This window comes from Tiliqua scincoides, chromosome 3, assembly GCF_035046505.1.
Source record: "Tiliqua scincoides isolate rTilSci1 chromosome 3, rTilSci1.hap2, whole genome shotgun sequence".
NCBI classification, from domain to species: Eukaryota; Metazoa; Chordata; class Lepidosauria; order Squamata; family Scincidae; genus Tiliqua; species Tiliqua scincoides.
In genome coordinates this window covers 210005986-210020000 of record NC_089823.1, presented here as the reverse complement: position 1 = coordinate 210020000, position 14015 = coordinate 210005986, and the positions used below count along the sequence as shown (strand labels likewise).

At 43.8% G+C, this 14015-nt stretch overlaps 1 protein-coding gene across 1 annotated transcript in view; it reads left to right on the top strand.

The window, feature by feature from the left end:
• The window catches only part of ATR (ATR serine/threonine kinase), a 54323-nt gene that overhangs the window by 19363 nt on the left and 20945 nt on the right, over positions 1-14015 (top strand). The window contains exons 18-27 of the mRNA XM_066619244.1: positions 1223-1353; positions 1551-1694; positions 3204-3297; positions 4247-4372; positions 6108-6314; positions 7448-7561; positions 8421-8536; positions 8826-8946; positions 9076-9213; positions 13287-13494. Coding sequence (XP_066475341.1) covers positions 1223-1353; positions 1551-1694; positions 3204-3297; positions 4247-4372; positions 6108-6314; positions 7448-7561; positions 8421-8536; positions 8826-8946; positions 9076-9213; positions 13287-13494 — 1399 coding nt within the window. The remainder of the gene's footprint in view (positions 1-1222; positions 1354-1550; positions 1695-3203; positions 3298-4246; positions 4373-6107; positions 6315-7447; positions 7562-8420; positions 8537-8825; positions 8947-9075; positions 9214-13286; positions 13495-14015) is intronic.

Genomic DNA, 14015 nt, shown 5'->3' with positions numbered 1-14015 from the left:
ATCTACTAGTTGATAAGCAGCTTATAGCCAGTGCTTAAGAGTGTCAGTGTTTTCTCTGTGGCTTTTTGTTTTCAGCACAGTTAACCTCTCGATTGATCCTGCATGTATGAATCTTCTTTCCAACTGGTTCTGTTCAGCTTCTGAAATTAGGTGTTCCTAAAAGGTGCCCTGGAACCCAGTTTAGATCGTCCCTATTTAACCCTTCTGCTGGTTGACAAAGCAGAAGTAGATTACCTTCTTCTAAAAGGTAATCTAAATACTAAAAGGGGATTGGACAAGTTTCTGGAGGAAAAATGCATTACGGGGTACAAGCAATGATGTGTATGTGCAACCTCCTGATTTTAGAAATGGGTTATGTCAGAATGCCAGATGCAAGGGAGGGCACCAGGATGAGGTCTCTTGTTATCTGGTGTGCTCTCTGGGGCATTTGGTGGGCCGCTGTGAGATACAGGAAGCTGGACTAGATGGGCCTATGGCCTGATCCAGTGGGGCTGTTCTTATGTTCTTACCTTGGGAGGGAATCAGGCTGTTCTGTTAATAGGGATTGTGCAAAGGGGGGGGGTCTGCAAAGGACTAGACAGAAACAGAGGAGATCTAACAGAGGATATCTTTTTTTTTTTTTTAATAATCCCTAATTGGGACATCTTTTGACACAAACCACAGGGATAGATGTCATTAAAGACATTCCAACAGGGGCTGAAGATATTTTTATTTTGGTGTTTTGAGCATGTGTGGGGTACTGTGGGCGGGGGGAAGCTGCCTTTTACAATGTATGCATTTTTTACTATTACCAGTTTGCTGTTTTATCCAGGTTTCTGATTTTTTATGTTGCCATTTTCATTGTTGTCTATCTGTGCTGCTACCAGGTTGAACGGGGCTTGTGTTAGGTTCTGTGCATTGGTAGTTTTTGAGTTTTATTGATTATTTTAATTTTATCATTAACGTTTTTATTTTTTGTATTTATGATTTTATTGATTTGTATTATGAGTTTTGTTTAACTGTCTTGAGCTTTTTGGAAAGACAGGATATACATTTTTAAATAAATTAATAAATAGACTCGGGCAGTATAAAGTGAATAAAACTTAGATGGAAATGGGCAGAAATCCAGAGTTTTCATATCCTTCACTGGGCACTTTCAGGTCAACCTGAGAACAAAGGACTGTTAACTGCTGAGTACTTTTTCACCCTACAAGTAGCCTGAATTTTCTTTTCTCAATTGTAGGCCTTAAACAGTTTGATGACTTTAATGAAGCTTATGGGTTCCAAACATATAAGCGCAGTGAGAGTGAAGATGATGACTACACTCAGGACAGGGCTGAGATATAAAGATGATTTTCCGGAGTTGTGCTGCAAGTAAGAAAACTGTGCTGGAACAATGATTTAGTATCACAATCTAAGTGCTTTGTTGCATTCTCTTGTGAATCTTGAACCATTAAACAGTGCTAATAAGGCTATTACATGAGAATGTAATGATTGATCTTAAATGACTGTGTAAAGAGAAAAAGGTAACCGTGTTTTATGTAGTGCGGTTCTTCCCTCCTCCCGTTTAGGGCTTGGGACTGCTTCGTACGATGTTTGGACCAGAGTCACCTTGGCTCCCTTCTCAGTCATGTGATAGTAGCTTTGTTGCCCCTCATGCATGTTCAGCCGAAAGAGACCGCAGCAGTCTTCCACTTTCTCATAGTTGAGAACAGGTATGGCAATGTAATGTTCTAAAGGATGCGTTGGAGGCAGCTTTCTTACACTGGGAGAGAGCTCTCGTCGGGGCTGTGTGTATTCTGTGGCCAAAAGAATGTTGAAACACTGTACTGTATACCACAGTTAAAATTCTGCAGCTTTTATAAATTATGCGAATTGAGGAAAATTTTGCCTGCTTGTTTTGTTCTGGTCCGACAAATCATGTTTAGCACATGGAGCCCTGAAGCACTTCACTGGAAGAGCAGGGTCCTGAAACCCTTCACTGGGTCTTATTTAAACACTTCTCTGGCTTCTGAAAACTCTGCAGGCATAATCACAAAGCATATCTTTGGACCCATAATCTACTTGGAGCCCAATCCTGTGCTCAGTGGCACGGCTTCGTGCTGCCGAGCACAGTCGCAAAAGAGCCATAAGGCACGTTCGCGGGGCTCACCCAGTGCTAGCCCAGCACCGGCCGGCGGCATGGTAGGTGGGGGCGGGGACAGGGAAAGGGAGGAGGCATTCCAGGGAGGGGGGAGGTTGGCGGGGGCGGAGGGAGGGTGGAGAGAGGGCGGAGGGAGGTGCCGGGGTGGGCGTGAGGCGTGAGGGAGGAGGATCTGTGGAGCTCTGCTCCGCAGGATCCAAGTCACTTGGGGAGGGCTCTGCGCCCTACACAAGTGCCTTTTCCTTACCATTGACCTTTGGGACAGCGGTAAAGTGAGTAGCCCCATTAGGCTACATTAGGCTTCCCTTACTCGGGGGAAGGGGACGAATGTCCCCTTCTCCTGAGGCGCCCCCCACGGTAGTGCGAGAGGCACTGGACTCGGCGGCAGCCCTCCTCGGTGCTGCCGAGCCTGGGCGCCCCGGGCAGCTCAGGATTGGGCTGTTACTTGTCTGTAGTGTCTTGCTTTCATTATATATCCTTTTCACTGGAGATATTTACACTTTTTTTGTAAAGTTATTTTGACTGCAGTAATAGTGTGTTCCAATTTAATGTCATAGTAGGGGTGTCCAAACTTTTTGGCAGGTGGGCCACATCATCTCTCTGACACTGTTGTGGGCCAGGAAAAAAACAACAATTAATTTACATTTCAAATTTGAATAAATTTACATAAATTTTATGTAAGATGGTATTAGAGATGGCATTAGAGATGGAACTTATATGAATGAATGAAGGTCTTGCAATAGCTCAAAGCCAATAAAAGGCCTTGCACAAAGCAAGGCTGGCCTTTCTTTTGCTGCCGGTGCTGTATCACACACATGAAACAGCAAGCAGGGGAGGGAGCCCTTGGCCCACAGCTCACGAAAGAGATCAAACAGTCACCCTCATGCTGACAGCAGTTGCATCTGGCCAGCACGGGCTCCAGCACGTCTATGGAGGGCCAGAGGCTCATTGGAGATCAGGGGCTGCCCGTAGGCCGGATTAGGAGCCCCTAGGGCTATAAGTGGCCTTTGGGCCAGGGTTTGGGCACCCCTGTTCTATAGGTTTCTGAAAACATTTTTAAAATATGTTTTGTTTTGTTTAGAGATGCAGTACAAGACTTTCTACATGAAATATATTTTCTCCCTGACCACCCTGAACTAAAAGAAATCCAAGCCGTTCTTCAGGAATATAGAAAGGTATAGATTTTGCTGTATTTTAGAACACCTGTTTATCTATGTAAATTACCTTAATATAGACAATACGGGAGACCAGGTTGGTTGATTATTTGGATTAGTAACATTTCTGTGGCTACAATCCTAAACATGGTTACAAGGGAGTAAGCGCCATGAGACAAAGCGAGTCTTACTTCTGAGTATTTATGCATAGGATTGCACTGTAAAAATATGGTGGTTAAAAAAATAGTTTTCAAAAGAATCTGATATATGCATTTTAATTCACAATAAGTGAGATGCATACTATTCTAAGTATACAGTGAAATATATATATATATATATATATATATAAATATATATATATATATAAACAATTGTATATATACTTATATTTGTATAAATCTGACATACATATATAAAAAATCTTTTAATAAAAAACTAGAACAAGTTGCGGATGTGCGATACTTTACACCTAAAAGCTATTTGTACAACTGCATAGAACAGTGGGCCTAATGTGTTTGATCACTGGAACATGTGCTACCCACAGGTTCCCAGTAGAACCCCAGCATTAAAGTACCTTTTGGGACTTGGGTTGTGCCAGATTGTTGAATACGCAGCTTGCAGCCTTTACTCCCACCTCCACAGCTTGCACCTGGTACCAGTTATCTGGCTGGAATCTCTTTTTTGTGCTGCTTTTTGGGTGTGCTGGGTAACAGAAGGAGCCTGTTGTGTGGTCTCAGAGCGTGGCAGTGAGCACAGATGGCTCCTCTTGCACCTCGCTTGACTGGGTTGGGAGTAGGAGAGTGTAGAGGGGATGGAGACCTGTGCTGGCCTGGGGCACCACTAACATTTTTCAAGCACACTAACAGCATTGTTCAAGCAGCTTCATTGGCTTGTAGAGATCACCAGGTCCTGGCTGTTTTGATACCAGACTATTGGAGTTTTATTCTGTATGGGTTTTTCCCCACTTTAGGAGACCTCCAGGAGTACAGACTTGCAGACTATACTACAACTCTCCATGAGAGCCATTCAGCATGAGAATGTAGATGTTCGAATCCATGCTCTCACCAGTCTGAGGGAAACATTGTATAAAAACCAAGTATGTACATCTTTGAGCCTTGAAATCTAATGAAGAGTAACACTTCAACAGTCTAAGATACTTCATGTCTATGAATACAGTTAGGGATCTACCATGGTATTGGCTGGGTTCAAATGAAAGGCAAAATTGTAGTTTTGCCAACTATAGTTAAGTTTTTGGAGTGTGATTTGAGATTTCTGATGTATAATATGCTATAGAACTGCTTGTCTGTTTCTGAGCTGCTCAGCATTCAGCCTATGAAGGCACCTATGAACCTTAGATGGTTCAGTAACATCTAAGGGGGCAGCAATGGCTGTAACGAGATTATCAATGGTCTGTGAATTCAGCTAGAATGCAAAAACCATAGTTGATTTCATCTTGGTTTATAAAACAGTCATGGTTCCAATCTTGGTTTGTTGTTTCCAAACAGATCAGTTTCTGGTAAGACTCTGGTTCAGACATAATGCAAAATGTCTGGTTTTTGCTAAATAAATGATGATTTTTCTTTGAGTGAACCCAACCATTTTCTATAGCAGCATCTGTTACTGTTGGTTTTGAAATTGCTTTCTTTATTTAAAAGATTTCTATCCCACCTTTCCCTTGCTGGCAAATGAATTCTTATTGCTAGCAGACAAGTAATATCCAATATCCCATGATATTCATAAAGCTACCCTTTGATTTCAGAATGCAGGATATGTAAAAATGTTTTCTGAACTTAACTACATTGTGCTTGTGACCCAGGGAAACTTTTTTCTTTGATTCTGACCTTTATCAGAATAATATTATTTTGCTCCCAGCAAATAAAGATAATGTCTGTTTTCTCAAAGGGTTTAAAGCACCCACTCACTTATTCTCACAGTCCACTGTCTTTCTTCCTTTCTCTTGTCAGCCTTGCTGAGAAAGGTGATCCTTACTAGATAAATTACATGATATTCAGTTACCTGCCACACAGTAAGCAAGCTTGTTGTTTCAGTATCAGCCTGACAAGAGAAGAAAGATTTGTATGTGAAGCATTCTTTCTCTCAGTCTCTTTAAAGTATCTGTTTCTTAATTCCATCTCCAAGAGTGTAAGTGTGCTTACCAAATGATTAATGGACAATAGGAAGTATTCAGAAGTACATTCTCTAATGTTAAATGACTTGAGACTCGGCTTGCCTTTGGATTACTCAGCACTGATTTGGTGTTGTTAAGAGAGAGTTCCTCCTCCAATATTTAAATGAGTCTGCCTTATAATGAGTCAGACCATTGGTTTATCCAGCCCAGGGTTTCAGGCTGGAATCTTTCTCAGTTCTGATACTTGAGATCCCATAGCTGAGATCCAGATGTCTGGATTGAACCTGCAAAGTATGTGCTGTACTGCTAAGCTATAGTTCCTCCCATTTCCACCATAGCCTGTCTCCACTTACGTCCCCTTTATATAATGTAAACTTACCTTCTGTCATGACATCATGATACTGTGCTTCCTTGCTCCACATTGCTGGTCACCAGTGGTTTGAAGCAGAAAAATGTAGTGTAATGGAGTGGTGAATTTGATACGTGATGGCAGGTATGCATTTTCAGTGACATCTAATGTGGTCCTAAAGGATATGTTCCTCTTTTATTCTAATTTTATTCTTGTGTGTGTGTGTGTGTGTATGTGTGTGTAAAAATGTTGTTCTTGGCTGTAATGCTGCACCACATGGAAAGTGATTATCAAAACAGTACACATTTTAATATGAAGTGTACATATATGACTTATTTCTATTCCCTTTCTTAGGAGAAACTGATAAAATATGCAACAGACAGTGAAACAGTTGAGCCAGTTATTTCTGAGCTGGTAACTGCCCTTCTCATTGGCTGCCAAGATGTGAATTCTCATGCGCGGCTGCTTTGTGGCGAATGTTTAGGTGAACTGGGAGCTGTAGATCCAGGCAGGCTGGACTTTTCAACAAGCAACAACCAAGGAAAAGGGCACACATTTGTGGTGAGGAATATTAATATAGCCTCAGATCAAACAAAAAGTATAGGATTTGCTATGTTCCTTTCTTGTGTGCTGTTGCTTTGTGGCGAATGTTTAGGTGATATTTCCTGATCCCTTGGACAGCTTAGAGTCAGAAGAGACTGCTGTCAGTCAGAAGAGACGTTTTGACTCTGTTCTTCCACATGTAGTGACCAAACGCAATGATGCTGTCAGTGAATTTTATTGTTTACTTCAGTGGCTCTTGAGAATTCCTCTTCTAATTTAATGTTGAAACATAGACTACAGTCCTTTACGTGCTTCCCTGGGAGTAAGACCTGTTAAATTCAGTTAATTTACATCTGAATAGACATGCATGGGAAGTTCACTGCCATTGGGCTTTAATAGCAACATGACTAAGGGTCCAATCGTATGGGCCTGCTGCACCATCAGATCTTGCATTCTGGTGGTACAGCATGTTTTCTGGTGGTACATGCCACTTTGTGCTGCTGGGCTGCTGCAGCAAACTGCCTCTGACAGTGTCCCTGTGCTGATAAGTTGGTGGGGGGGGGGAGAATGGGGCGGGGAGGAGGAACAGGGCAGGGAGGGCAGGGAGGGCAGAAAGGGGGATGGTATTGGTGCCAGCAATGCTTCCAATATCCTTCCTCAGCAGTTCCCAAACTTACTGTGGTCTCATTGTCCTGTGGTCATGCCATCCTGCAGTCACGGTGGCACAATTGTCCCCTCTCCCGGGTGCCACCGTATAGAATTGTGTGAGATTGAAGATGGCAGTGCCCAGGAGAGCTGGTAAGAAGAGGCTGCTGGGTCTCCCTGGCACTCTTGTGCACCATGGCACATAGTTTGGGAACTACTATCTTATCTCCCTTCCCTGTCTTGATCCACCTTCCTGGGTCTACTCAGACTTGTGCCAGTAAAATTACTGGTGCACGTCTGAGTAGACCTTGTTCCTAGACCTTGTTCCCAGGCAAGGGAACAAATGTTTCCTTACCTAGAGGAGACCTCCAGGACTGCCCTCCCTCCAGTATACAGCATATGCTTTGGTGGTGTGGCTTCGTCGGTGGGGGGAGTTAGATAGTATTGGGTTGTGAGGATAGTAACAAAAGTTGGTAATCCAAGAAATCTAACTTCCCTCCCTCCAGACTGGGGTAGAAGATCCGTATTTTGCATATGGGTTATTAATGGAATTGACAAGAGCATTTCTCGCTTATGCTGACAATGTTCGGGCTCAGGATTCTGCTTCGTATGCTATTCAGGTAAGAAAGGTTGGTTTGTGTATAAACATTAGTTAATCTCGTTTCTGCTAAAGAGCACTTAAAGTGATGCATACTCGATTAAAAAAAAACCCAAACTTAATTACCACTTAAACAAAAACAATAAAAAGTCCAAGGCACTATCACAGATTCCAAACCATTTAAAAAGCTGAAGACAATAAAAATGTTTTACTTCTGTGACATTTCAATATTTTATTTTCAGTACATTAGACTTGATGCCAACATGGTATGTGACTGTATTTGGAGAGATTTGTACTTTGAACAGGCTACAATGTATATGCTTTTAACAATGATGATGGGGCTTGCTCCTGGGTAAGTGCGGATAGGATTGCAACCTAGGATTGTTAAAAAATTTTTCCTCCTTGATGTCATTTCTGGCCATGTCATCACTTTCCTCTAAGAGGAAAGAACTTCCCTCTATCTACTCTGTCCATCCCATGCATTATTTTGTATGTCTCAATCATATCTCACCACCCCGCAGGCTCCTTTTTTCTGTACTTACGAGTCCTAAAGTAGCTTTTCCTCATAAGTAAGGTGACCCAGCCCAGTAATCATTTTGGTTGCTCTCGTCTATACCTTTTCCAGTTCCACTATATCCTTTTTGAGATGTAGTGACCAGAACTGTATGCATTACTCCAGTTGTGGCCTTAACATTGATTTGTACAATGGTTTAATAATATTGGCTGTTCTATTCTCAACCCCTTTTTGATGGTTCCAAAAAAGACTCTAGCAAAGCTTTTCTCTTTGCTTTTAAAACATTTTATTTCATAAGGATAAGTAGTGGTGTATTACTGCCTTACACTGTACTAGTTCATGTAAAGCATTCTCTTTTTATTTTTAGGAGTTACTATCCATTTATGATTGTAGGGAGGCAGTTACTGACTCTCCAGGCTCCAAGCTTTGGAAAATGTTTCCTGATCATGTTCAGGAAATACTGGAACCTCATTTAAATACACGGTAGGTGATGCTGAAAATAAGTTCAGGGATCTTAATTGCATCAAACAAAAGAAAATGACTCTCCTGGCCATCCCATGCATGTGCCTCTTCTACCATCTTCCACAGAATATTAAATTGTCTTTATTCCAACAGGCTGTTTGGTTATCTCAAATCAGAGGTAAAACAGATCATTCAGCAAAGTTCTAGTATGAAATGCCTGAAATTCGTGCCAGACTATTGGTTCATTGTTCTGTCTTTCCTGTTAAGGTCATAATACATGTTGAATCAGTATTGAAAATTACGTTTACAGATACAAGAGTTACCAGAAGGCCGTAAACTGGTGTAAGGTGAAGAAGCCAATTTATTTGAGCAAGTTAGGCAAAAACTTCACAGAATGGTCAGCAACTTGGGCCGGTTACCTTATAACAAAGGTAAGAGTAGTGAGCATGTACGTAATTTTGGAGCAGGCTTGTAATGTTACTTCTCTACAACTTCTCATCAGCTGTGCTAGTGTGTGCATTTTGCATGCCAAAGTAAATTCATGCTGAAAATGCTTCTAGGTGCGACATGATCTTGCCAGCAAGATTTTCAACTGTTGCAGTATTATGATGAAGAATGACTTCAAGGTGACAATATATCTTCTTCCACACATTCTTGTCTATGTTCTTTTGGGATGCAGTCAGGAGGATCAGCAAGAGGTGAGAGCCCCTTGACTAGTATACTTTCTATGAGCACTTCCTTGGTTTTCCCATTGAAGGATGTGGCAGCTATATTAGAATAACTGATCTCTTATTCTCTTCCCTTAGTTCTGGGGTCTCTAAACTTTTAGGCCAGAGGGCCACATCAAATATCTGGCATGGTGTAGAGGGCTGGAAAAATAAATTTTAAATATAAAATTTAAATAAGAAAGCCAAGGCCTTCAGACGGCCCATAAACGTCACTTATGGTTTTTCAGGAAAACTACAAAGTGATTTTTTGGGGGCCTTTAGAAGACATTCTGAGAGGAAGGAACCGCAAAGAAAGAAGGGTTCCACTAAATCCAGGAGGGTGTCTGCATGGCTAACCAGCCAAGTTAGAGAGGCTGTGAAGGGCAAGGAAGCTTCATTCCGTAAATGGAAGTCTTGCCCTAATGAGGAGAATAAAAAGGAACATAAACTGTGGCAAAAGAAATGTAAGAAGGTGATATGGGAGGCCAAGCGAGACTATGAGGAACGCATGGCCAGCAACATTAAGGGGAATAATAAAAGCTTCTTCAAATATGTTAGAAGCAGGAAACCCGCCAGAGAAGCGGTTGGCCCTCTGGATGGTGAGGGAGGGAAAGGGGAGATAAAAGGAGACTTAGAGATGGCAGAGAAATTAAATGAGTTCTTTGCATCTGTCTTCACGGCAGAAGACCTCGGGCAGATACCGCTGCCCGAACGGCCCCTCCTGACCGAGGAGTTAAGTCAGATAGAGGTTAAAAGAGAAGATGTTTCAGACCTCATTGATAAATTAAAGATCAATAAGTCACCGGGCCCTGATGGCATCCACCCAAGAGTTATTAAGGAATTGAAGAATGAAGTTGCAGACCTCTTGACTAAGGTATGCAACTTGTCCCTCAAAACGGCCATGGTGTCAGAAGATTGGAGGATAGCAAATGTCACGCCGATCTTTAAAAAGGGAAAGAGGGGGGACCCAGGAAACTATAGGCCGGTCAGCCTAACATCCATACCGGGTAAGATGGTGGAATGCCTCATCAAAGATAGGATCTCAAAACACATAGATGAACAGGCCTTGCTGAGGGAGAATCAGCATGGCTTCTGTAAGGGTAAGTCTTGCCTCATGAACCTTATAGAATTCTTTGGTAAGGTCAACAGGCATGTGGATGCGGGAGAACCCGTAGACACTGTATATCTGGACTTTCAGAAAGCGTTCGACACGGTCCCTCACCAAAGGCTACTGAAAAAACTCCACAGTCAGGGAATTAGAGGACAGGTCCTCTTGTGGATTGAGAACTGGTTGAAGGCCAGGAAACAGAGAGTGGGTGTCAATGGGCAATTTTCACAATGGAGAGAGGTGAAAAGCAGTGTGCCCCAAGGATCTGTCCTGGGACCGGTGCTTTTCAACCTCTTCGTAAATGACCTGGAGACAGGGTTGAGCAGTGAGGTGGCTAAGTTTGCAGACGACACCAAACTTTTCCGAGTGGTGAAGACCAGAAGTGATTGTGAGGAGCTCCAGAAGGATCTCTCCAGACTGGCAGAATGGGCAGCAAAATGGCAGATGCGCTTCAATGTCAGTAAGTGTAAAGTCATGCACATTGGGGCAAAAAATCAAAACTTTAGATATAGGCTGATGGGTTCTGAGCTGTGTGTGACAGATCAGGAGAGAGATCTTGGGGTGGTGGTGGACAGGTCGATGAAAGTGTCGACCCAATGTGCGGCGGCAGTGAAGAAGGCCAATTCTATGCTTGGGATCATTAGGAAGGGTATTGAGAACAAAACGGCTAATATTATAATGCCGTTGTACAAATCAACGGTAAGGCCACACCTGGAGTATTGTGTCCAGTTCTGGTCGCCGCATCTCAAAAAAGACATAGTGGAAATGGAAAAGGTGCAAAAGAGAGCAACTCAGATGATTACGGGGCTGGGGCAACTTCCTTATGAGGAAAGGCTACGGCGTTTGGGCCTCTTCAGCCTAGAAAAGAGACGCCTGAGGGGGGACATGATGGAGACATACAAAATTATGCAGGGGAAGGATAAAGTGGATTGAGAGATGCTCTTTACACTCTCACATAATACCAGAACCAGGGGACATCCACTAAAATTGAGTGTTGGGCGGGTTAGGACAGACAAAAGAAAATATTTTTTTACTCAGCGTGTGGTCAGTCTGTGGAACTCCTTGCCACAGGATGTGGTGCTGGCGTCTAGCCTAGACGCCTTTAAAAGGGGATTGGACAAGTTTCTGGAGGAAAAATCCATTACAGGGTACAAGCCATGATGTGTATGTGCAACCTCCTGATTTTAGAAATGGGTTATGTCAGAATGCCAGATGCAAGGGAGGGCACCAGGATAAGGTCTCTTGTTATCTGGTGTGCTCCCTGGGGCATTTGGTGGGCCGCTGTGAGATACAGGAAGCTGGACTAGATGGGCCTATGGCCTGATCCAGTGGGGCTGTTCTTATGTTCTTATGATTTTTGGGGGGCCTTTAGAAGGCATTCTGAGAGGAGGCTCCCCGGCCCTCAGTATACCCTCCAAACACAGTTGGAGCGCAGCTCTGGTCAGATTGTGGTTGCAAGGGTTGGAAGCTTGCCATCGGCTGAATAGTGGCTTGTCATGGGCTGCATCCGGTCCCTAGGCCAGGGTTTGGAAACACCTGCCTTAGTTCTAGGCACAGTTTCAACACATACACTGTAGCCATAATTTTTGCTGTAGGAAGGCAGCTAGTTAGCAAGTTGCCAACATGTAAAACAAAATGGTGAGTTACAGATGCCCTTCTGAAATGCAGCTCCTTGTTCTGGTGTCTTTTATTGCATATTGTAACCTTCAGCCTGAAGCTTATTGTTCAGATTTTTTCACAATTTTTCATGCAACCTACGTACTTTTGTTGACAGGAACAACATATATTGTACATACTTTTCTGAGTAAAAGTTCTTTTAATCTACAGTTCTTTGCACACTTGCTTGGGAATAAACCTAATTGAACAGTGAAATTTACTTTGGAGTACACTTGCATTTGATTATGCATTATGCTGTTTGGATATTATTACAGACACTTTATTACACATCACCCTCTCCTAATATAGGACAAAACTGACCTAGATAACACTGTGTTATGATGTCAGCTCTTGGGCAGTTTATATCTTCCAGGTATCTGGAAGCTTCTAGAAAAATATTTACTGTATCATTCTCCTGAAATACTTGGAGTCTCCAGTACTGCCACCATTCCTTTCTTCTAGCAATGGCTTGATCATCCATGTATTTCAGGAGATCAGTATGGTAAAAGCATTGAGAGGAACAGTGCGGTCACTCTTTTTTAGGGCACATTCCTAACTTACGCTGGAATAGGCAAGCCAGGAGGCTCGCGCTGTATCCAGTGCAGAATTGTGGCCAGAAGCGGCTTAGCCAGAGGCAAGGGGAAATTCTTCCCCTTACCCCGGGTAAGGGCTGCTGGTCCCAATGGGTCACCTCAGACTTGCGCCAGCTCCCGAGGTGGCACAAGTTTGAGGAGAGCAGAGCGACTTGAAGCTGCTCCGTTCTCCCTGGGAACGGGGATCCGGCATAACTGCCAGATCCCAGCCCCTCCTCCCTCTCCCGCCCACCTGCCCGCGGGGCCGCCCATCGCCCTTCTTCCCCCTGCCTAGGAATGCCTCCCTCCCTCCTCTCCGCCCCCCACGCCTACCTTTCGTCCTTGTGTCGGCTCATCTGAACAGACACAAGGAGCTGGGGAGAAGCTGGCACAGAGGCTTCCGTCAGCCTCTGCAGGCCGGCGCTTCTCAGAGCGCTGGCCTGGCTTCCTCCTGAGGAGGCACAAATGTGCTTTACGGCACGTTTGTGATCCTCCCAGGCCGGCCCAAGGAACTTCAGCCAGCATAGGGAGCAGTTAGGATTGCGCCCTTGATCTATGATGTCCCCTTTTCTCCCCTATAACTGCTGCCACAGGTAAATGTTTTCCAGTGCCTTCCATATGATCGGGATAATGTACAAACCAGCTCTGGGTTTCTTACTAAATTCCACACAATTTAGGAACACCAATTTTAACAAAGAAAATTGTGAGTTTTTTTTAACTATTCCCAGGTCTATGCAGAAATTATGGCTGTCCTGAAAAACGACGACACCTGTGCCCGACGTTGTGAGGATAGTGCCTCGGATCTGAGTCATTTAAGCACTCAGACGGTATTCTCCATGCTCGATCATCTGACACAGTGGGCTAGGTATAAATTCCAGAAACTTCGTGCTGAGAAAGCTGCTAGCAAATTAAACAAGGATAATGTGGAACTGCGAGGTTGGTAATTCTCTTGTTTTGGCTTGTTTTAAAATGATTTGCCCACTTTTAAATTAACTTTTCAAAAGAAGAAGCAAAGAAATATTGTTACTTGCCAATAACCAAGACCAGTCGCATCATATGATAAAGTATTCCGTGGGGAAGGATTGCCTTTTAGACCCCCACACGAACCACCAAGAAAGTTTGTACAGCATGTTTGCGGCTCCTCTAGAGTAGGCTGGGCCAGCACATGGACATGTGCTGGCCCGTGGAGGTTGAATCCAACCTTGAGCTCGACCAATGCAAGGCTCTGGGTTGCATGGGGAGGAGGTGAGAGAGAAGCGTTCCGGGGCGGGGGGAGGGTGGGTGGAGGGTGGTCCCGCGGATGGGGAGTGGGAGACGGGACTTGGACCTGGCTCTTATACCGGATCCTAGCCCCCATTCCAGAGCAGCGCGGAGCAACTTCAAGCTGCTCTGCTCTCCTCGAACTTGTGCCACCCCTGGAGGTGGCGCAAGTCTGAGGAGACCCATTAGGGCTGCAG